This window comes from Rhea americana, unplaced genomic scaffold, assembly GCF_003343005.1.
Source record: "Rhea americana isolate MKP2758 unplaced genomic scaffold, rheAme1 scaffold_5, whole genome shotgun sequence".
In the NCBI taxonomy this organism is placed as follows: domain Eukaryota; kingdom Metazoa; phylum Chordata; class Aves; order Rheiformes; family Rheidae; genus Rhea; species Rhea americana.
The window spans coordinates 7,943,307-7,967,940 of record NW_028186645.1 but is presented as its reverse complement, the minus strand read 5'-3'; the positions used below and the strand labels follow the sequence as shown (position 1 = coordinate 7,967,940).

At 36.4% G+C, this 24,634-nt stretch overlaps 1 protein-coding gene across 1 annotated transcript in view; it reads left to right on the top strand.

The window, feature by feature from the left end:
* TDP1 (tyrosyl-DNA phosphodiesterase 1) overlaps positions 1–24,634 on the top strand; it is a 52,942-nt gene that overhangs the window by 5,939 nt on the left and 22,369 nt on the right. The window contains exons 5-12 of the mRNA XM_085317560.1: positions 439–473; positions 2,871–2,963; positions 7,547–7,717; positions 9,285–9,363; positions 9,886–10,071; positions 11,679–11,727; positions 14,834–14,900; positions 20,350–20,457. Coding sequence (XP_085173686.1) covers positions 439–473; positions 2,871–2,963; positions 7,547–7,717; positions 9,285–9,363; positions 9,886–10,071; positions 11,679–11,727; positions 14,834–14,900; positions 20,350–20,457 — 788 coding nt within the window. The remainder of the gene's footprint in view (positions 1–438; positions 474–2,870; positions 2,964–7,546; positions 7,718–9,284; positions 9,364–9,885; positions 10,072–11,678; positions 11,728–14,833; positions 14,901–20,349; positions 20,458–24,634) is intronic.

The window sequence follows — 24,634 nt, the reverse complement described above, 5'->3', positions numbered from 1 at the left end:
ATCCTTTTTTTTTTTTAATCACGTTGCAAATGCCGATTTTAATAAGAGGAAAGCTCTGAATAGAAAAAAGCAATTCTGTCTCTAGTTCCTGTGTTGCTTCTTTTCTTTAGAATGTTAGCCATTAAGCTGCTTGTAAGAACTCATACAAATTTCAGAAGACTCTTTCTGAAAATACTACTAGCGAGGGACCAGAAAGTTTGCTGTAGCAGTTGCAGCAGCAACAGTTGCATTGCAAGTTGAAGTATAACTCTTTGGCGATTGGAAAGTATATTTAAAGGTAATACGAGGAAAAAAGTTGCATATGGTTCATGGTATCTCCACTAGAGAGCAGTGAAATGAAACAAAATGAACATAAAGCACCTTCTTCCCCTTAACATTCCTACATACAGAAATGCACAGCAGAAGTTTCTAATGATGAYTGACTCTTTCATTTTTTAGGCTAAGCTGGATATTGCGTTCGGAACTCACCATACGTAAGTAACTGCTGTGAAGCAGAAAGCTACACTTCTAAAGRTGACAATAGAGTGGGTGTATGCAATTACCATATTTAGAGTGGTAACTAGTGTCTTAATGCCTTAATTTATAGGGTAGGAAGTTAGGTTGTTACTATTTGAAGAGATTATCATGAAGGAAAGGTCTACTGTATGTTGAGATYAAAGCTAAAAGTACCATTTTTTGTTCTACATGGATCTGTTTCATGTATCTGCAAGTTGTTTTAAGACTATAAAACTGGATTTCATAGAAACTGCTGAGTCTTAAATTTCCTTTGTTATCTTGTATCTATTGATTATAGAATTTTTCAAGTTTAAGGAAACGAATCAACTGTTAGCTACAYTGAAAATGTGCAAGTTTAGACAATTGAAGTCAGTGAACTGCAGATTTTGGTTGTCAGTAACTCATACTACAACTATATGCAGTCTTCAGTCACTGACAGATTGGACAGAACACTGATTTACTGCTCTGTTTTGGCAGTTAACATGGAAAATCTGAAAAAAAACCCTGCATTTTTAATTATTTTTCAAAGAAAAGCTGGAGTTGGGTATCATAGAAGTGCCATGAAGGGAAWTTTGTAGCTTATAAGCTACAGATGAGAAGAGGCAAATTCTTATCCTGAAACCAAAGGCTTTTACTGTACAAAACATTCCATTTTTTTATTGATTAATCTTTTTCTATAAGTCTTTATAAAAGGCGACATTAAATTAAAGCATAGATCTGAAATGTTCGTTTAAGACACACTTTATTTACAATAGACTGCATAGTGACCTTTTCTTCACCTGTTTAGAGAAGAATATAAGCAAGTAGATGTTGGGGGGGGGGAATCCACATTTGTAACAATGAATCTGGCTTCTCTGCCAATCCCTCCATGTGAGAGATACTGAGGGTATTAAAAGTGATCAATTTAACAAATCAGTCTTAAAGCTTCAGCTTATTTTCTCTTGAATAGTATAAGCACCAGCTGTTGTCCTCTCTGTATGCTCCAATTTAAATTTCTTCTTCTACCCTAGTATTTGGGGTTAATAAGTGACAGTGATGGGATTTTGGGAAGTGTACCTCTGAATGCATGTTCTAGTGTAGATGGAATACTGCAAATGGAGATACAACAGAACGGTAAATCAGATGCACTGGAAAATGCATTCGGAGGTACATTACCCAAAACAACCTGTTTAAATGCTGGAAATCTTTATTTTATATTTAACATTTTTAAACCTTTAGCAATTTAAAGAAGGTGGATAGCAGATTATTTTTGTTCCAAGAGAAGCTTAACAGGTTTTTTCTACTACATAAAGATTTAAACTTTATTAATGTTGCATGATGTAAAACTTAATTACATGTCAGCAATTTCTAAGGAAGTGGTGTTTGGTGAGTGTATTCTTATATACCTTTTATATAAAAGTATGCTTTTATATACCTTAATGTATTATTTTACTGGAAAACTCTTGCTTCTCTGTCATTTCAGTCTGTGCTCAGAACAAATCAAAATTAGCTTCCAGATTTGTTTTGATTGTAGTTAGAGGCCTTGCATGTTGCTTTGCAGTAAGAACAGAAAATCTCTTTTCAGTGCAAGGTACTTAAATCCTGGTCTGCTAAATTCTAACATTAAAAGCAGACATTTGAGTAAGTCATTGCCTGTATCTAAGCCTGATGTTTACTTAACATTTATCTTGCCTTGAGACAGCAATGGAAATATGAATATTTTTCCTTATGACTTTAATTCTTGATAATTCTTGATTATTGGTCTGTCTGGCAACCATGCTCTTCCCTCAAGGTCATGTATATGCTGTCTTGACGCAACTGTAAAATTTGTATATAAAAGCTTCGTCACTTATGTTAGAATACACTTTTTTTTCCTGTAACTCAATTACTAGTTTTAAAACTTCTTTATCCTGTAGCTCAAATTTAGCTTTATGAATACATCTTATGAATACCTCTTCACCACCCTAATAGCTCACTAGGTAGCTTTTCTTTTTTTAAATTTGTTAGCTTGAGAGAAGAACTTGGTTGTAATAAATTTTATTACTTTTTTAACAAGCAATAAAATAATAAGTCTATTTGAAATGTAGAAAGTTTTTTTTTTGCAAGTATTCACTGTTGCTTTTGGAAGTAAGTAGCATGAGATATTAAGAGGTAACCTAGAATAGATCATATAATGCCTCTAATAAATAAATATGTGAATATTCTAATGATTCCCATGCGAGTTTGGAAAGTATGCACATAGATCGATAGTCTAATTATTTTTGTACTGTGCAGAACTGAACAAATGATTTGAAAGGAATTCTCTTTATAGAGCACTGTAATGAATTATTAGTTCATTTTAAGTATCCTGAGAGTAGAAAATAAGGTATAATGTATATGTACACACTATTTTTAAGGAAAATGATGTTATTGCTATATGAAGAAGGTCTTCGAGTTGTGATACATACATCTAATCTTATTGCTGAAGATTGGCACCAGAAAACTCAGGGGTAAGCGCAAACAAATCTCTTGTTTTCCTGCTAATATTTTAGGTAGTGAGCCCATATGCTTTGTTCTGCATATTATTGTATTATATGTTAAAGCTGATCTGAAAGATCAGTGTAAGTAATGATAGATCTATTTTTTTCATTTGCCTTGTGGTGAACAACAGACTTGATAAGGGAATGTACAGAATGTGTGCGGTGCAAGGGATTTTTTTTTTAATTATATTGTCTGTGCTATACTAATTCAGAAGCTGGATTTCATTTTTTGAATTGTCAGCAGAATTGATTATCTGCATTTAAAGAGCTGGGTTATGGTAGTTATGTTTTGTCAGATAAATGGGAACAGTACTTGAAATAAGAACTTACTTGGTTTGAACTGCAAAAATAACCCTTTTAAACATTCTCAGGATTTGATCTTAACCATTTTTAGATCTAATTCACATTACGTTTAAGTGACTTTTTCTAGAGGATTATGTCTTGACTTTCAAAACTGTGCTGACCTACATTAGATTCTTAGATGCTAACCTGCATGTATAGCTATAATACAGCCAAACTAAAACCTGCAGTGGGCTACTATTTTCTAAACTGCGTGGAACAAACTCAATATGGACATGACTGAGGAAAAAATGATAAAACCTATGAAGCTGTTTCTACTTTAAAAAATGACTTGCTTTTTTTATTGCAGTAGACATGCAACTTGTCATTAAGCATCCAAATATGTTTGAAAATCAGGCTTTAAATAAGCATTAATGAAAATTTTAAAATCATTAAAGCAGATTAGAGACTTAATTTCCATTATTTTGTTGGGAATTAAACAAATTGGGCACAGATACTGTTTTCTAAGCCTTGCGATGTGTCTATTGGGATCCCAGGGTGTTAAAAGAATTAGAAAAATATAAATTGGACTGTCTTCACAGGAAAATAAGAAGCATTTGGAACGTATCAACGTTAATTGGCATGATGAACTAATGAGCATGTGGAGATTCTTCTTGTGCTTGCAACTGTGCAAAGACCTGTTACAAATCTATGCAAGTAGACATTAAGGACCTCTCCCCCAAGAGCTCTGAGTTTGTGTAGAGATGAAGGATGCGATTGTAAGAGAAATGCTCCAAAGAGCGATTCAGATGCAKGAATATCTATGTACTTAGTGATATGATTGTTTTGAGGAATCAGATGTGTCTATCTAGAAAGAGAGATGCCTACAGCAGACACTTGTAAGCTTTCTTTGCTGATACTACCACTGGCAACCAAAATTCGTAGCTATATGCCAGGCTCTATGTTGTTTTGAAATGGCGCACGTATAGCTAGTGTTACATGAACCACAGTTTCAAAGTTAGGGGTTTCTCTTATAGATTCAGTTTTGAAACCTAGCTGTTTTTTAGCTTGAATAAWCAGCTGTTCAACGAAGTCAGCTCTGAGGTTAGTTCTAATAAAAATGTCATATATAACAACAAAAGGTGCTGTAGAAATAGATTACAGGGTCTAAAGAACTGAATGGCATGGAGAAGAACAAGGATGGATTGCTATAATTTCAAATGCAGAAACTAGATTTCATGAAATGGGACTATCAGAAAATATATTCAAAATAAACAAAAGGAATTTTTCTTTGAGGCATGCAGTTGATCTGTGAACCCCTTGCAAAAGGAAGTTCTGGATGCTAAAAGGATTCAAAGGGTATGGGGGCAAGGTCCACTGAGTGTTGCAAAATAAGTAGAAACTTGYTGAATTGGGGTAGTTGCTCAGCTGAGAGCAGCTGGAGTTTGGGAGAGTCCTGTGAGGAAGTATTGTGTATGTTCACTTTAATACTTAGGCATCTGCTTACTGTTGCTGYTGGAGGCAGGATACAAAATTTGCCTTCATTTATCTGGTGCTGCAAGTCTTGTGTTCTTAAAACTCTCTGCAGCAAAAAACCRCCTGGAAAAGTGGTAGCGGTCTTGGCCTGAACTTTAGTTGCTTTCTGTACTAAACAAAGCTTTGTTCTGAGCTGGCCATTGTCTTAAACCCACTCTGACCAATTTCAGCTCTTTTATTATGCCATCCTGTCCCTTTACAAAAAGGCTAACTGTGAAGCACTCTTTATTTTTTTGGTGGGAGGAACCTTAATGTTGCAATGTAACYGGGGAGATGTTCCATTTCTGCTGTATCTAGAGTGTAACTTGATGATGGGCAGGACTGAAGCATTTGCCTGACCAAAAAAAATAATACTTAAGATCTCCTTAAACCRATTTGTGGGAAACAGTTCCGTAATACATTTCCTAATTGCAATATGTCTTAATACAGTCAATAATAACCCAGGAAACAGTGCATGTTTTTATAGAGATTTTTACAAGGCTTTCTTAAAGAAAATAGGATTAAAAGTGACACATTAATAACAACCCTACACCCCTGCTGCTAAACCTACCCCAGCGTGTGAGTTTTTTTTTAGTTAGCTCTCCACAGTAACTTATACTATAAAGTGGCCTTTTAGATGTTGCTGTCTTCTGGACATCCATCTCATTGCTGTTAAACAGTGAATGTTTGCTCTTGTCTGAAGCAACCTCTCATGAGGCTGAGTGGCAGAAATGCAACTGCCAGTTTCTTGCTTTGAGATCTTTCACTTAGAGATGGCTTTAGTATCCTTTAGCAGCTAGCCTTTTAGAAGACCAAGAGTGTGTGAAAATACCCTTTTGCAATGCTTGACGAGTTGGTGTGCTTGTCTAACATGACAATTTTTTTTTTTATTTTTGACTTTGCTGTAATAGTGTGCAGTTTTACTAATGTGGTGGCTCTTAGGCTTCTATATGTTCTGTAAGCCTGTGAATTACAAAGGATATATAAACTTTCTGTAAAATTGATAATGCAGATGCTTTGGTTACTATAGCTATATAATGCATGAATGGAAAGAACTGGTAAATGGTAGATTGAAAATGAGTGTTCAGATCAGTTTACTTAGAATGCAGATTAACCTCTAGGGTGGTTATTTTCAGTTGAGAAGGAAATAACACCTTGAACTAGTTTTGGTTTTGCAATACTTACGACTGCTTGATCTTGTTTACTGGCAAGATATGATACTGATAGTAGTTTGAATTGGCTGTAAACTGTGCTGATCTGTTTTTTTTTAATAGCTTTGCAAAAGCAGTGCATGTGTTTGTGATTCAGTTATTCCTGAATTTAGAAGGCACAGGACTTCTAGTCAATATAAAGCTTTAATTTTCATCCCCTTTAGTAAGCATTAATGAAACGCAAATAAACTAAGGTCTTTTTTTACTTCTTTCCTCTCCACATAGCCACAAAAACACTAGCAGCTGAGCTCAGTTGAAATAAATGAACATTTATAAAGTTTGGTCTGTTCCAGTGGTATTTATAGAGTTTCTCTCAAAATTTTGAAATGATAGACTAGAGAGAAACAATAACATAAGAGCACAGTGCTAGTGTRATAGACAGTACATAGTATATTTTCTTTCTTTTAATGCTTGCATAAAGTGAATAGGATTTTAGCAAATATAATCTTTATTCTATCTTGATGAAAGAGTAATATAAGAGACCATTCAATTCCCTGCTGTTTTTCTCTCCTATCTTGGAAAAGGGCAATAGAGGCATGAAGGCAGTGAAATTGGGTAGTATACTAGACTATCCAAAATCTAGTGGGTTTTGCTGCCTAAAGAATTTATGCTAGTGGACAGCTGAAGGAGGTGGACCTAAAATCAGTGATAGCAGAAGGAGAAAGTAAGAATTTTTTAGTCATGGTCAAAGATGACTTAGTCCAGTGAGAAAAGCAAGGGAAGCCTCTGGGATGTGTCCATCTTGACTTAGCAGAAAAGCAAATTAAGGCCTACAAATCTTACCACTTTATATAAACTGCCCTTTGCTGACTTACTGGGAGACTAGTGTATCCTGAGATACRAACTTCATGTGCCGTGTTAGACCTGAACAATGTTATGAAACCTTCATCCTTTTATACCAGGCTGTGTAATCTTGAATACTGAAATATTGTCGTGTCATGGCTCACTAGTTTTTCCCATTTTGGGAGCTATGTGATCTTCTAAAACTGTTGGGTTGGATTTTTTTTCAGTGGAAGATTAGTGGAGGTTACCAGCTGTTTTTGCTGTGTGGAACCCACACTACTTTTATTTTGAGGGAAKTTGTAGAGAAGTGAAATATCATTGTACTCTACCCTTTGAATTATGCAGAACTTTCAAAATCCATAGTTTGAATTTTTCTATGTCATTACACAAACTAGTAGCTCAGCACAATGTGTTGCAGTGTAACTGTTTTTCTATTTATACTGAGAATCTTAATGAAAAGACTAGTAAGTCCAAGCCTGGCTTGTTTAATAGTGATGTAAAGCTGTAAACATATGTATGTTGTCTTTTTGATTTGAAAATATTAGTTTTATGCTCTTGAGTATAAGACTTGTAATGACTCTAATTGTGAAGTAAAGGCAAGTTACTTTGTAGTTAGTAGCACTGCAGTAAAACTGTATCTGTCCAGTATTTATATAGGAGCTCCAGAACTGCTTTAATCACTTACTAAAACATTGTGTTAATGTGTTGTGCGGTGTGGCTTTTTGATGTCGTATGATGTTTTTTGTGGTTTTGTTTTGTTTTTAGAATATGGATAAGTCCTTTATATCCAAGGCTACCTCAGGGAACAACTGGTTCTGCTGGTGAATCTGAAACTAATTTCAAATCTGACCTGATAAGCTATTTGATGGCTTACAATTCTCCTACACTCAAGGAATGGATAGATAAGATTCAAGAGCATGATTTGTCAGAGACAAGGTATGTATTATCATTGTTTATAATAACTTGCATGCTTTTTCTCCAAAAAAATTAAACATCAGGATCCATTAAGTCATGGGTTTGTTTCTTAAGCTTACCTTGTTGCGGAGTTAGCAGTATTCAAACTTGAGTCTAACTTTAGGCAGTTTTCAGTGGGGCTAACTTCTTGGGCTAGGTGCTGAGGGAACCAAAGACTTCACAATAGTCCAAACATAATGCTTTCAAACTGTTATATGCTTTGGGCTAAACTTAAAGCAGTAATCAGCCTGCTTAAATAAACTGTAACCCCTTGCAGATTCTTCTTGAAGTTTTAAGTAATGAGCTGCCTTTGTATCTTGGTAAATCATCACTTTTACCTTTGCAATAAGGCTTTTGACATTCTGTGTAAAAATGAGTTTCATTGAAATTGAACGTTAATACTCTTACGGAGGTTATGGTGAATTGAGCTATTTCTAGTTTTATAAGTGTATGATCCAAAGGAACAAAGTCTCAGCAATAATTTGAAAGAGGTAGCTGTAAGRAGTGGTGGGGACACTGACTTTTATTTAAGTCAGTCTGGCTGAAAACTTTGCTTCAGTAAAATTACCATTGAAGAATCTGGATTGTGCTGAGTTTTTCATGTGTGAGTGGGTCATACAAGCAACGATTATTGTAATGAGATTGCATTAAGAATAGGCCTCTGCTCTTTAGGACACAGCTCTATCCATTTGTATGTATACAGAATTTGGTCTATTACAAGCATGGATTATGTGTTGTATTCTRTAGCAAGATATATGGTATAATAAAAATGCAGTTATGTAATAATATAACTTCTCTTGAAATAGTCTTCTCTCATATCACTTTGTTGATATCAGTTAAACATTCTGAATAAAATGTTAAGTAATTTCTAATAGATTCATCTTGCATTTCCACTGAAATAGTGTTTATTTCAAAAAGTGTAAATCTCCTTAGCTACTTAATAGCAATTTTATAAACTGGCAACAAATTAATTTAAAAGAAAAACTGAAAAAAGGTGATAAACCACAGTGGAAATAGAGACTGAAAGCTTGCCTAGTTTAATGTACAAAATTGCCTTGTTTAGTGTATGAAAATGTGCCTTTTTCTTCCCATGGAGTCTTACAAGATTATATGTTTAAAAAAAAAAAAAAAAAGAAAAAAGTTGTAGCCTGTGGTCAGGTGAGCTAGCTTGAGCTTATGCTCTACTTGATCATCTGCATGATTTCTATTACCTGAGCTTGATCAGCTGGGCAAATCTTCAGTGCAACAGATAAATATTTAATGGTTGGACTTGTGTGCTTAATCCATGATGACAGGTTTTTACTTGCGTGTCTTAATACTTTGTAAACTAAAACATTCCAGAAATTATGCGTGGTGTTTTTTTATGTGACGCTTTTATTATTCTGATGCTAAGTGGAAGCTATGRCATGCTGATGTAAAGTGCATGATGTTACGCTTGGTCATCACAAWGTAACTTTTCAGATTGACTTGATTTTCACTGACTGATAGTATGCTTTTTGGGTAGCAGAGCTCCAAATAACCTCTTGGTGGTGTTTCTTTGTTTCTGTAGAGTGTATCTGCTTGGTTCTACTCCTGGACGATATCAAGGTATTGATAAAGAAAAGTGGGGTCATCTTAGGCTCAGAAAGGTACTATAACTATAGGGCTTTTTGTCAATATCCTCTTAACTGTAGCTCCCATTTTGGGGAGCACTCTTTTGTTCCTTTCAGTTCTTTTTTCATTGTTTACTTTTCCCATTTACTGTAAGTTCTACTGTAGCTGGGGTTTTGGGGTATGAAAGGAGTTGGGTGGTTAACAACTGTTAAATATTTAAGTTTAGTTGTTTAATTTCTGTTGGCTCCTTAAGCCCATGTTATCTGTGTGTGGTTCTTTGAGTTTTTTTTTTCCTCCCCTTAAAGACTTTCTAGAGTTCTTCTTGCCCATTGTCTAACTAACAGCTGTCTAATTGCCTTGTGATTTCTCTTGAAGGAGGAGTGGGCTTTGAGGGGATCCTGATGATAATTATTTATTAATGATTTGTTATTATTGCAAAGTTAAGTGAGTAACCTGAGTGTTAATCTTTTTCTTTGCCAAAAGAAGCAATATCAAACTTGTAATTAAGATTGTCTCTTCCTCTTGAAGTCTAACAATATTTTTTTCTTTCTCAATAGCTTTTGAAAGAGCATGCCTCATCAGTACCAGCACAGGAATCTTGGCCTGTTGTCGGACAATTCTCGAGCATTGGCTCAATGGGAGCGGACGAGTCCAAGTGGCTGTGCTCAGAGTTCCAGGAGAGCCTGGTGGCCACAGGCAGCGATGTGACAACTCTCCGTAAATATGATGTTCCGATTCACTTGGTACGCTTTTAGGTGCTGGTGGCCTCTATTTAATATTTATTCATTTATTCTTTAATCTCATAGTTACTGGCTTGCTTTTATCTTTTGGAAGAAGCTAGCCTAGTTTTCATCTTGAAATCAGTAGAAGAATCTTTCCCCTTCAGTTCATCAGTGCTGAAAATACACAAATACTTCTTGTACTGTTACAGGGTAATATAATCTTAAAAAAACATTAAAAAAAAAAAATCAATCTGCAAGAGTTGAGTGAAGAAAGCTAAGGGGAAGCCAGTCACTTACATTTCCTTTATAGTCACGAGGGAGAGATTCACTTCCAGGTAATGACTCATCTGACCCATTTTAGGATGAGAAGTCTTGCTCAAGATTTCTGCTGACAGTAGAATAGATGTGGATGTCTGTCTTGTAGACATTTGAAGTTAATCAAGGTGCTAACTTCCTATCACTTACTCAGCTGCTGTCTATTTATCTGGATCTTAAATAACTTCATTGAATTTAACAGCAGACAGGAGAAAGCAAGAGCAAAACAATATTTTTTAATATTTTCTAAAAACTTTTGTTACTATTGCTGTTGGACATGGCCTTCTGTGTCATGTGTGATTGAAAGATATATCCCAGTTCATAGCTTCCTGGATGTATACTTTGGAAGATTTAAGTTTTTGTAGTTCCCTAATCTGTTTTTCCTTCTGAATGTTGAAACACAGATGCTTACTGTGCAAGTAGATTTTTGCTTTAACTCTGACTTTTACTCTCTTAGTTTCATAAATGCTTAATGTCTCTACTTGATGTACGTATTATTCAGCAGATTGTTATGGTAGGTTATTGTTATAATATAAAACTACTTAAAGTGACTCTAACTTCGTGTTTGAACAGAGTATTTCTATAAGCATAAACATACAGTACTTGAAGTACTACAAATGTACTACAAATTCCATCTCTGATTGATTATATTTTCCTCTAGTGACGAAAAACTACGATATTCTCATCTTCATTCTATAGTTTGTCGTCTTGTCACTAACAGAAGCAGCTGTTAGTGTTGCTGAGGTGTAACTGAACCACTGAGTGATTCATATTTTAAACGTTATTTTTTAACCTGATTATTTTGATGTGGTTATCAGCACAACTAAGGGGATGAATAGAAACAAGAGTTTGTGGCAAGAGCTTGTTAAATCAAAGAAAGTCTTGCCAAACTGTGCCCTCACTGTGCATTAATTGCCCCACATAGTCATATTTGAAATGCAGTGTAAAATTTTATGTAACAAATGTTAAGAACTTACTAGGACCGAAGTGAAGTTAGCTAAGTCATGATTCTGTGAATCCCTACCTTTTGCCTGCTGATTTTTGTTAAGTTGTGTAGGACAGCTAGCTAAAAACATTAAAGGCTTTCTTTGTTATTGGCACAGGACTGATTTTTCCTTGTCTAGTTTAAACTGCTATRTAGTTCTATTCACTCTGAAAAGCAAAGTTATTATGTTCCCCATCTCTTCCCTGCCCCCAGTAAGAATTTATTTTTAAGAGGATTTTTGTTTGAAAGTTGTCAACTGTGTATTTAGAGCTGCATTATTAAAGTTGTGTTTTTTGTGGGGTTTGTTTTGTTTCTTTTTCCCTGGAAGGTTTATCCTACTGTGGACAATGTGAGGCAAAGTCTGGAAGGCTATCCTGGTAAGCACACGAATGGAGGGAAGGGGGAAACTTTACTGGCTCTTTGTGGTCATAATATCCTGCAGACTCATTTCAGTGGTTGCTGTTGCTTCAACCTGGAGTTGTCATCTTGTCAGCAACTCTGAATAGGTGGCAGTAGAGTCCTTTTATTTCTTTTATTGATATTCTAGTTCTAGCTCTGTTGTTGTGTGACCAAGTAGTAAAAGTTTTGTGGGCAATGGTATGTTGTGTACAAGGCTGCAGAGTCATGTCATATGTCGCTGTATAGGAGAGGGGAAAAAAAAAAAACACTGGCTCTAATTCGAGTCATACGTTTGTTTTAGCAGAAAACTCGGATTTGAGTGTGATAACTCGGCATAAGCACAAACACTCAAATCTGAGTTTTCTGCCTTATCTTTGTCTTCCTTGCAGTGTCACTCTGCATGCTGCAGTTAACGGAGAATGTGTTAGTTTCAGTACTCACTGATGACTTTTTTTTTTTTTTTTTGGTACTGCACTGTACAATTGGTCAGATCAATCTTAGACTTGTATTCATGAAGTGAATGTCCATGTGTGAAAGCATGGCCTAGACCAACCTCAGAGAGGAGGAGATACTGTAAGACCTTGTTTGATGCAATGAAGCTTTTATTTTATAAAAGCAAACACTGTGGGATGTAACCATGAGTGCAGAGGAACTGGCTGAAGTCATTGCAATGCCACTCTGGATGATCTCTGAAAAGTCAGGGTGATCATAGACTGAAGGACTAGAAAGCAAATGCCATCCCTATCTTCCAGAAGAGCAAGAAGGAGGATTTGGGGAACTACAGGCAGGTCACCTTCATCTTGATCCTTGGGAAGGTGATGGAGCATATAATCCTGTAAACAGTTTCCAAACATATGAAAGACAAAGTGATTGGGAGTAGTTGAAAGGATATAGGAAAGGGAAATGTGCTTAGCTGACCTTACAGTCTTTTATGATGTGACTGGCTTGATGGATGAAAGTAGTGCAGTGGATGTTGTTTATCTTGACTTTAATAAGGCTTCTAATGGAGTCTCCCATAATATCCTCCTAGAAAAACTAATGAAGTACAGGCTAGATAAGTGGACACTGAAGTGGATAGCAAACTGGCTGAGCCACCAGCCTCAAATGGTTGTGATCAGTGGCATGAAGCTCAGGTGGAGACCAGTTAGCGGTGTTATATGCCAGGGGCTGCTGCTGGATGCAGTGCTGTTTAACATCTCATTAACGTACTGGATGATAGGACAGACTGCGCCCTCAGCAAGCTTGCTGACAATAAAAAATGGGAGGAGTGGTTGATGTACCAGATGGTCACGCTGCTCTTTAAAGAGACTTTTACAGCCTGGAGAAACGGGCATTTCAGAACCTTATGAAGTTCAACAAAGGGAAATGCAAGTTCGCAGTCCAGCACCTGGGGAGGAGTAACTCCAAGTACCAGTACAAACTGAAGCTGGAGAGGAGCTTTACAGAAAAAGATCTGGGAGTCCTGGTRGACAACAAGTTGTCCATGAGCCAGCAGTGCACCCTTGTGATCAAACATGCTATTGGTATCCTGGGCTGTATTGGATAGAGCATTCCTAGCCAACTAAGGGAGGTGATACTTTCTCCCTGTTCAGCCCTGAGAAGGCTGCATCTGGAGTACTGTGTCCAGTTCTAGGCTTTGCAATATGAGATGGACATTGGACATACTGGAGCAAGCCCAGTGAAGGGCCACAAAAGTGATTAACAGATCGGAGCATCTGGCACAGAGCAAGAGGCTGAGAGCTGGAGTTCCTTCCTGAGCCACCTCTTCTCCAGACTGATCTTGTCAATGTGTGTAAATATCTGACTGGAAGCAGTAAAAAAGATGAAGACAGACTCTTCTTGGTGATACTCAGTGAAAGAACAAGAGGCAACAGGCATAAATTAAAATATAGGAAATTTAATTTAAACGTAAGAAACCTTTGCTGTAAGGGTACACTAGAACAGGTTGTCCAAAGAGATTGGTGAGACTCCATCCTTGGAGGTGCTCAAAACACCATAGGACATGGTCCTGAGCGACCTGTTCTAGTTGACTCTGCTTTGAGTTTGAGGGTTGGACTAGACTATCTCCAGAGGTCCCTTCCAACCTCTGTGACTCTCTAAGCCTTTGGCATTCTTGAATCCATGAATGTTTGTCCTGTTCCAGGTCAGGTATCTCTGCTCCTACATAGAAGACTTCAACTGCTATTCTAATTCATACTAACAGTAGGTGGAACTTTGAACACAAGGCTAGCAGGACTGTTAACAGCTGTCTTTTATCTGAACTGAGCAGTCTTTGAGCATGTATATAAGCTGTTTCAGGAAGTAAGTTAGGCTGTCTTAATGCACCTGGTTGTCTGCAGCCTCTGTACAGCAGAGCTCTTGCTCTGTGAAGTAGGAGGTGCAATCTGTTTGATGATCGTTGCTGTGATCTATTCCATTTTGTGAAATAACTAGGTGAATTACAGAAATCTRTCTGTACATGTGAACAGCTCCATGGATCCCTGCAGCTAAAGTATCCATTAGAGTAGTAAAGCTTCTGTGACAATCCCTTATGGCTTCTTCTAGAACAAGTCTTGCACCATGTTTTTAATACACAGCACTGATACGATTCTGTATACTGTTGCTAATTCTTCTTTGTTAGAGTCCATTTCAAGAAGTCATACTATTCATTAGCCAAAGACTAGATAAGAGCCACATACAGTTTCATCATAAAGTTCTCATTTTGTAAAAAATAAAATGACTGTTTTGCTGGATGCTGTTTTGTTCCTGCTAGCTTGTGAGTAGTAATTGTAATCAGTAGCTATGAAGTGATGCTATAATCAAAAATATCCACAGACATCTTTCTTTAAGACAGTCTTTAATTCCAGAGYCTGTATAATGATTCTCTTTATCTCAGTGTAAATCTGTTACTTAGTTTAGAGATCTGTTTAATTGTTAGAATGAAAAAATATATATAGCATTTTATACCACTATAGCATTTGACTATTTTCCAAAAATAAGTCATGATGATAGTACAGATAATAAATTCCTCAAGTCCCTAACTGCCTTTGGAATGCCTTTCAAAAAACAAATATAAATATTCTGTAACTTTTTTTTCTCCTTAAGCTGGTGGCTCACTTCCCTACAGTATACAAACAGCGCAGAAACAGCTGTGGTTGCATTCCTATTTTCAGTAAGTAAAACTCAGCTCTTTGTTTTTTTCTCAGACTGTGTATTTAAACTTACACTAATGTTTTAGATCGTTAATAGCATATTAAGGGGTAGTGGTGAGAAACATGATACTCTTCAGCTCATTAAAATAAATGCCTTTAGTTCCAAATCTGGTCATCTTATGTTTGGAACATAGAACAAGGTGAACCTTGTTTTTAAGCTATTAAAATGACAAAGGGTACTGCTGCTAATAGAAGACTGTGTCAGATCTGGGCTCTCTAAACTTCCATTCTTTGAAATGGCATCGTATTATTCCTTTGTATTTATTGTTTGTTTGTTTATCACAGTTGTATTTCACATTCCCACTTCTGCCTCAGTGTTCGTAGGGTTTCAGCTAAGCTTATTACTTTCTCATAGSAGGATTAGTGTTAGGAAGTGGCATTAGGATGGTGGGTTTATGGGTGTTTTTTTGTTTGTTTGCTCCTCTGGAGTACAGCAATTCTRTTGCAAAACCTCTCAGTCCCCAGTGTTAATACCATCTTTTGTTAAAGGTGCCTGACGTTTTCTATTAGGAGCTTCTATTTTCACTTGCTTCTAATTTTGCCAGATTCTAACCATCTGACACATTCCATGCCAAATGTCTCCCTCGGGCTGAATCTTTTTAAAAATGTAAGCATTTCTGAGAACAATGGGAAAAGCTGTTTTGCAAAGATCAAAAAAATTTTGGTAAATTTTCAAGACCACAGCCACCCATTTCTTCCACCAGCAAATTTTAACTGTTCCCGGTGGAAGTCACTCTGAACTTTGACTCTTCACCAATTCTGACCATGCTTACAGATGAGCAAAGTTGTATACATATTCAGATGGCCAAGAATACAGTTGCTAGTTGCAGAGAGCATCCTCCATTCTGGAATGAACAGTCCTGTGATTGCTGCTGAGAGCATTGTTGGTCAATGTCCAACAAATAGAACTGAAACAGAAAGCATGGGGCTTTGTGTCTCTTGCCTTCGAAGTGTGCCGTCTGAGCACATTCAGCAATGGAAGAAAGCTGCAAACGGAAGTTAAATGACCTTGAATGCTTTAAGATGACTCAATCAAGATTCAAAAAAGATCATRAAATTAGAGATGCTTGTGCAGGTTTAATTCAGTTTCTTAAGCATAACACCTTATGACACCTTTATTTGCSGGGGGGAAAAAAGAAAAACTCTGTGGAGTGTTTGTGTGATGATCCCTCTTCCACCCCTGTTAGTCTCTTATTTAGTGTGTGTGTAACTTATTAATGAGATTATTCAATTTTTTATTCCTGTTCTATGGGAAAACACTGTCATACCTGTTTCAGGGAGCATATTCGTGTCCTGCTCTGACAACAAAAGAACTGTTTTAAATTCATCTTTCAAGAAGTGGTTGCAGATGACAAGTGGCCCTGCATAATCTGCTTTGTAGGGACTACCCACATACAGATTCTTACCCTGCAGTAATACAAGGAATTGGCTCCCTAAGAGAGCCTATATGTAAGCTGTAACCATAGAGCAGTTGACATGCAGCAACTTCTTATCCTGATAACCTGAGAGAGAGAAAATGGTAGGTCCATTTATATCAGCTTCTCCACAGTGACCACATGCCAGTTCTTAACCTTACATATTCTTCTGAGATGTTATTACAGAAAATGAGAGCCTTTTGGATTTGGTGAATATGGTAACTGTAACAGTCGTAAGTGTGGTGTTCCAGTCTACAAACACTGACAAATCCATTCTTACAGAATGTAGATTCCAGAATATTGCCATTGCCATGCTCATTTGTTGTTGTATTATTGACGCTACTACTGTATTCAACGTATRGATTTTACTTTCAGACATTGAAATGTGCCATGCTCAACACATATTTGTTAGTTAGGCTCTGTGGGCCCCAAGGCTGATGTGTTGCATCAGAGAATATGTACAATTAGTGGTAGATGATACTTACAGTGAAAGAGAAGGAATATCGTTTTAGAAGCAAGGAGAGATTGATGGATAGGAAAATGGTGTCCATTATTCCCACTCGAAGAGGTAGAACCTCTACCCCAGGCATGCTAGTTTTATGACATCTCTGGCATTTTGTAGGTGACTTGTACAACTTTTGTCAGTTGAATGTGTTCAGCTACTCTATGCAGCTTTGAACTGAAATAACTTTTAAAGTAATTTCTGAAAAGTGTGAGATGACTAAACTTAATATTGGTTTCTGATGGCAGGAAGTGAATATTAGACTAGTCTGTTAAAGTAGCTATTGTGTAGATAGTACAATTTTCTCATTTTTCTATCTCAGAGTTTTTTGGTTCAATATTCAGTAAGTACTRTTATTGATGAGATTTGCAGTGCTCAGTGGTTTAATTGTTACTTTATGAAACAGCTGATTAACGGTGTATATAGTGTATTTTTAATGCTGATTTTAGTTAATTGTCACATAGTACCATGTGTCATAGGCAATTACTCTGTAATTTTATTATTTTCAAAGAACGAAAGGAATTGGTTTGGCAAGACCTTATTTGATTGGCATTAGAGTCTCTCAAGTCCATAAGCTTAATTATATTAAAGCAGTATCTGGTCTTTAGTCCTCTTGAGTTCTGAAGAAGAATAAACTTGCTTCTTAGCTTGAAATAGTGTTGTTATAAAGTCAGTAACTTCATAAAAAACCAAAGCTCCATGGAGCTAAAGATCAGAGAGATAGAGCACATGCACAAAGGACCTACTGTTCTATTGTGGCTGAGACCAATGGCAGGAGTTGTTTTAACCACACTCAAAGTTTCTTGCCACTATCTTGAAATGGAAGGCCCACTGACTGTTTGAAGAAAGAACTAAATGATGAAAGAGATGGTGTTGTAGAAAATTAGTTATTCCTGGCTCTGTTTGTATGTTGTGTGTGTTTGCCTGGATTATTTTTCAGAGTGTTGTGATCATTTGACTTCCCTGTCCCAATAGCTATACTTGTAAAGGGGCCAATGTTTGCTTCTGTCTCTTTTGTGCCACAAAAGCCACATGTTCATGGTGAATGACTTACTGTATGTCTTTAAGTACCCTTTAAATTCAGTGATTGCAGTTTCTATTTTCAAACCCCCAGATTCAATAAACATTAAGAAGAATGTTTATCAAATATGTAATTTAAAAAAACTTCTAAAACCTTACAAGTGATTAAAGTGGATATAAAAGCAGCAATTCATTAGAATTTGTAGTGCAAGTGAGTGCAGAAGTACTTTCTGTACTGCAAAAGATACCTTATTCACAGTACATAATGTCTTGAGCAGGTGCAACAAGTTAAACTAAACTCTAAAGCAGCTATTGTAGAACTGGAGGGGCAGTAAGGGGAAAAATTGCATTTTAGCAGAGTCAGTAAACAGATGGGCTGTTTCAGTGCTTGCATCATAGTKGAGTCACACCTAGAAGTGACTACTGTCCTATTAGAGGCTGCATCATTTAAAGAAAAAAAATGGTCCTGGTATGCTGCAAAAGTTGGGGAAGGAGGAAGCAGCTGCAAGTTTTTGGTGAAAAATGTCAGGGATAGTGGTCTAGTGTCAGAATAAGGCAGTATTAGTGATTCTGAAGTTCCACTCCAGCATGAGAGCAGTACTTAGCACATCCTCTGCCAGTTACAGTCTGATGAAAAGTTTACAGTTTAAAATGTGCTAAGCCAGGTAGACTGAGTACACCCTCAAGGTGTTTCATTGACATGCTCTTATTCTTGCAGAGCAAAGCGACTGCTCTTATATTTTACAGTAGACTTTACAATCTACTTAGGTTATTTTTTTTCCTCAAATATGTCAGAAAAGATACATGACAAAGTTGAAATTTAGCTGATTTAAGGATGGATTAATCAGATACTGTATCGGTCTGAAATCCCTTCCAGTTCTTTTGGTTTAAAGTTTGTTGTGCAGTCCAGAGGAATGTACTAATTTCGAGGCTGAGGGAGCAACATCTCTTACATGTCTCTTTAATAATGCTTTTACTAAAATCATCTGAGTTTTGAATGATGTAATGAAGTTTTTTTTAAAAAAATGAAGAAAATACTGATACTAAAGCTAGTAGTGGAGGGAAAAACTTTGTTCTTGAATAAGGTAGTGAGACTTTACAGATCTGTATTCAGTTCTTGACTTTTTGACAATTTTATTGGAGTTAACTTTTCTGTGCCTTAATTTTTCTTCTGATTAGAGATATCTAAACAGAGCTATAAAATGAAGCTGTTAACAATTGTTGAGTTGCAGTATACCCTTAAAGTCTGTATGTAAGTATGCAAACTGTAGAGTTCCTACAGAGGAGCACTAGTTTACTCAGCTGTGACTGTATCATGCATGCTTAGTCTGCTCTTCAGAAACTGCCTTCAGTGTGGCTTGCATCTAAACAYAAAGACATCTGGTTCCCTCGAAACACGAGTACAGTGTTTCAGCTCTTGCCCTTTGGGAATGCAGCACCAGTTCTCAAAAATGGTGTTTTCTGCCTTTCATCTTAGGGTAGGGATGTTAAAGTAACCATATCTTGACTTCTGAACTGCAAAGGCTCTGGACTTATTCATGTGGAAATTGGTCTTCAGGGTTCAACTTGGGTAAACCTATAACTGCAGCCCTTCTGCTTCTTTCATCTTATTAGCCTTTTAAATGACCAGATTTCACTTGAGAGATTTTTCAGAGCTGATTGATTCATTTTGATCTGCCTCTTAAAAAAGGATGCTAAATTAGGGAGAAAARATTATGACAATCCAAACCAGAGCCTATTACAATCCAAACCCAGAAAAGAAGTCTCTGGATGGAGGAAGCATTTTCACTCCCTACTCTTGAGTAAGGGCTAACAGCTATGAGTGGAAAGTGCTTCTAAGGACTACAATTACAGTTCATGTTTTGTAACAGTGTTGCTGAATTGTCCCAGCAATGGCTTGTTGTTTGGAGATAGTTCATGTATCTGACCTTTACTGTCTTAAGCCTTCAAATTTCCCAATGACTTAGGGGCACAGATAAAAGGAAGAGAACAGGTAGTATCAACAGTCTATCAGTTGTTCCCTGCTTCCTGGGTAATAAATTTTTAATAAACTTAGGGAATTTTGCAGGGATTACTTTGGTGCCAAGACAAAGCTCATTAGCTTAAAGGCATAACCATTGRCTGTCTTCAAAGAAGAAAAATTGGCTGAAAGCTTAGACTTGGTTTCTCAAGTGCTAGCTGGAGTAGAGGAATGGAAAACTTGTTAGGGGATTCTGATAAATGGAGAAGAACATCTGGTTTCTTTTTAAGAAAACATCCCTGCSCTTCTGGCTTCTAGTAAGATTAAACTAAATTTTTATCTTGAAATTCAATACAGTGTTTTCAGCCTTTCTGTAGAATACACAAATATTAAGAGTGCTGARTAAAGACGGGTAGTATTACCAAAAACATGGCACAGTAGTATGGGCGATTCTTTTTTTTAGATGTCATAACAAAACCTTATCTAAAATATTCCTTTTATTCTCTTCCTAGTAAATGGTCAGCAGAAGTTTCTGGTCGAAGTCATGCCATGCCTCACATCAAGACATACATGAGACCCTCTCCTGACTTCCAGAAGATTGCATGGTTTTTAGTTACAAGGTAAACAACTAACTATATACCTCTCAAAGGTGTAATGTATAAAATTCTTGTCAGCTGTAGGCACAGGTGAGWTACCTATGTACTCCTTATCATACTAATAGTGACATAAATTTTAGTCTGTACTTGATGTTTCTCTGTTACATTTTGGGGGATTTTGTGGTCTCTCTAGAAAGTTTGATCCTTTTACTGAATTACATGAACTTTTCTGTTTAGCGGAAACTGAATCATTTCTATAGAGTAGTTAAACAAAAAGAAACAAGCCTTAAGAATATAAATGTTCCAGTGTTTGAAAAGATCTTACAAGCAGCAAGATATTCTAGATCCTCTAAATAGCAAACAGAATGAGTCAGTTGTACATTGAGAGCTTAAATGTAAGAGAAAATAACTTTGTGGTATACAGTCAGATGTTTTTCTGCATATTACTAACTTTCTGTGGTATAGTCAGATTTTTTTTCAGATATTAATAACATCTCTTGGAGGCTTGAATATTAATTTTAATAACCTATTAAAAATAACTGCAAATTCATTTTGGAATCCTATTCTTGGCATCAACTTCATAGGCATGAAACAATAGGACGGTTGCAAAGAACGTGCTGTCTAAGGCAGGAGAACAGGTATAATATACAAGTTAAGATTGTGCTGCACATACAGGATTGCYGTCTGATCCAAGCTCATACGAGTTTTGACTACAGAATGTAGCAACCAAGAGTTGACCTGTGTAAGATGAAAAGCAGCGCAGCTTTAATTCTCTTACAGGTTATTCATATTTTATTCTGAATTCTTTAGATGAGTGGAAATAGTCTGCTCAGAAGTCTGTCTTTGAGTGTGCATAGTGATACGATACAACCTGCTTTTCTACATATTGTTAATAAGGAGTGTTTTTGGAAGTTAACTTTCAGAAAACGAGGAGAGGAAAAGTGTAGAAGAGAACAGTAGCGGAAGGGGCAGATGTTTATTCCTACTATACCTAATTCATTTTGTGTTTCATGGAATGCCACCTCTCAAACTGTCTTAGGTTTATTTATTTGTCTAGACAGATGACTTTGTAATTACAGTTTAAAATTTCTATTATCATGCAAATATGTTGCCATTTGCACAAAACAAATTCATAATCCTCTTTAGAAGAGAAACTGGAATGGTAGTTGTWTATTTTGAAGTTATCAAAAATTCTGGACTTAAAGCTTTCTCTTCTGTAATATCTCCCATTTACTTATATTCAGCCTCAGAACAGACTAGCTCAGTACTCTTTCTTCCAGTGCGAAAAAGGTGGTGCTATTTGGGAAGATTATGTGAGCTGGTCCCCTTTTTACAGTCCGTTTCCCTTGTACTTCCTCAGCAGCCATAATCACTGGGTTTGGGGTGTTAGAGAGTATCTCTGCCTTTGTTTTGAATTTATTTGTGAAGTTGTTGTCCATTAACTTGTCTAATCCTCTCTTAAACCTGATAACACTTGCCTCTGCAAACTCCTGTGATAACAAGTTCCAGAAGTTCAATACCTTCTATGTTAAAATATTTAACTGCCTTAACTTCTATAAATTTGACTGTYATCCACTTTTAGCCTTCTCTTGAAGCTGAAGTCTCTGCTGCTTTAATCTATCCTTGAAATGAGCTGTTCCAGCTCCTTAATTCTTTTAGTTGCCTTTCTCTGTATGTCTAAATTCCATGGATAGATCCTATTCAAGTTGTGAAAAGCAGAATTGAAAAGAGAACTCAAGATGTAGGTGTATCGGAGTTTGATTTGACTCTGCAGATCAGATTCACCTGCTTATAGGTGTGTAATCAGAAATCAGTTTTGTACACTGCTCTGAGCTTTGTTTACTATGATACAAACTTGGGTTTGGCTGTATATTTTGACTGCCTTTACCTGTCCAATTTCCTATGGAGGCCTCTACTTTCCTTGTGGGATGAAAGCATTACAGATTTGCTTTTTGTTTGTTAGTGAAGAAATATTCCTGCAAATTTCAGAATGAAGAATTATCAAGAAAAGTCAGACAGAAGGAAAGATGTTTCTTTCACTTGAAATACTTTCCTGTGAAGCCTGGATGGGTCTCTGAGAAGCCAACAACTTTATTCAGTACCTTTGAGCCTGATATGCTGCTTTCTGTTTTTGTTATATGGTTAAAAAAAAAAAAAGAGACCAAAGTAGTTTTTCAGTGCCCTTTTGTATAAGGAGCATGGAGGCAATGGTCTTCTGTGCTCATACCTCTGAGAACCCTTAAAATGTTGACCCACCTGTCAAAGCATAACCTGGCACCACCACTGAAAATAACACAACTGTTAATTGGGAGGTTACTAATTTCATGCTTCTACTTGGAAGGTTCTTTTGCCTAAGAGTGGCTCTGTGCTATACAGTTTTGCACAGTTACACAGGGCAGACATTGACCYAAGAGCTGACCTAGGCTTTCAATTTGATAGTGTTCTAGGGCATCTGCACACACTCACTTTTGACTTAGGAACCTGTACACAATTTTATGTTATACTCTGCAATGTGCTCTTAGTTTTAAGAAGCTGTGAATTGGTGGTGGTAAACTGACAAAGGTACCTTATCTGGCCCAGAATCYTTGAACTGCAGATGGAAGGAGGATAGGAGAGAATATTAGAGGAGTTACAAAACCAGGGCATGAATATAGTAATGCTTTTTCTGTGGGGAGCTGCCACTGATCATTGTCAGAGATTTAAAAAGTGGATTACCTGGACCTTTGGTGTGACTCAGAACCTAAGAGCAAATGTTTTTACACAGTACTAAGTAGAAAGATAAAGAACAGGAGCTGTATGAAACTCCTATTTTTCATCTGCTTGATGAGATCAAGAGGATAACACCAGTAGGACATGTGTGAGGGGGAGGGGACAATTAAGAAGCAAGTTTTTAATTTTTTTTCTATGTTGTGTGATCATGCCTTGTGCAGCGATAAAACTTACACAATGTATATGGAGCCACTTTCAAACATACTAATAAGCATGAAGCTTACTAGGACTGATACAACTTATGGTAGATGTGAGTATTGAAATTAATCTGGATATCTGCACTTGACAATGTGAATTAATATTGGATATCCCTGCTTAATAAGGACAGTATACAGTGATGAACTTTTGCATCTTTTTCACATCTGAAGTCTTTCTGTTTTAATTAAGGTTCTTTTGTTGAGTTGCAATCTGAAACATMCATGTTGCTGTACAAATAGTACATACATAAAGAAAGAAACTGTATGACTGAACATAGTTAACTGGTGCAAAATTGCTTTGTTTACTGAGTTTGCTGTRTTTGCTGCCAGTCTTTGTAGAACTTCGAGGTTCTAGTTTCTGGAAGCATCAGCAGATGCCAGTACTGCAACACTATGTGGAACACAGATGAGTTAACTCGTGTATTTTTTAGAAATTATATCATAGATATTCTGTAGGACAAAAGACGAGCTAGACTGCTTTAGAAACGGTTGTATCATTAACTCTTGCCTTTACTGTGTCCTGGCACACTTAAAGTTGACATTAATCTGCAAGTTAATAGGGAAACTTTGCATTCTTTGGAGTCAGCTAACATGGGGAAAACAGGATCTGATTGAAATACTAGAGGGTTTTTTCTCATATTTTTTCTACTGTATACTGCTATCAACAAAGCAACCAGTATGTCTGTCAGTTAAAATTTTAATATTAAAGCTTTGTATTTGTTTGTAGGTTTTGACTGTAGAATTGCATTCACTTTTTGACTCCAACTTGATCTACTTCATAGCAGGTGGCAGGTGAAAGATTACAGTATGGTACAGAATAGCTTGTTTTTTCAAAAAAAATTCCTAAATATTTGTTTTTATAAATACATCAAAGAACAAAACACTGGAAGCAAGAGATATTACTTTAATACCTCTAAAAATGTTCTATACTAAATATCTTACAGTCATAATGGACTAAGCCTTTCATCTTCCTAAATCATAAAGTTAAAGCTGTTTATTAATACCTTGGATCTTTCTGAAATGTGCAGATGAGTTTTGAAAGGTTGAAGTTGTCTTGCAGAACTGTGATACATGCAGACTTTTGTAATTATGCTCATGTATTGTATGAATGCTGTTCTGCATAGTGCCTCTACTGTTCCCACTGTGCTGTAAAAATAGCAGTAAGGAAGAATGGCCAATTTTTTTTTTCTTTTTTTTTTTCTGATTTTCGTTCTTTTTGGGTTAAATATTAAACC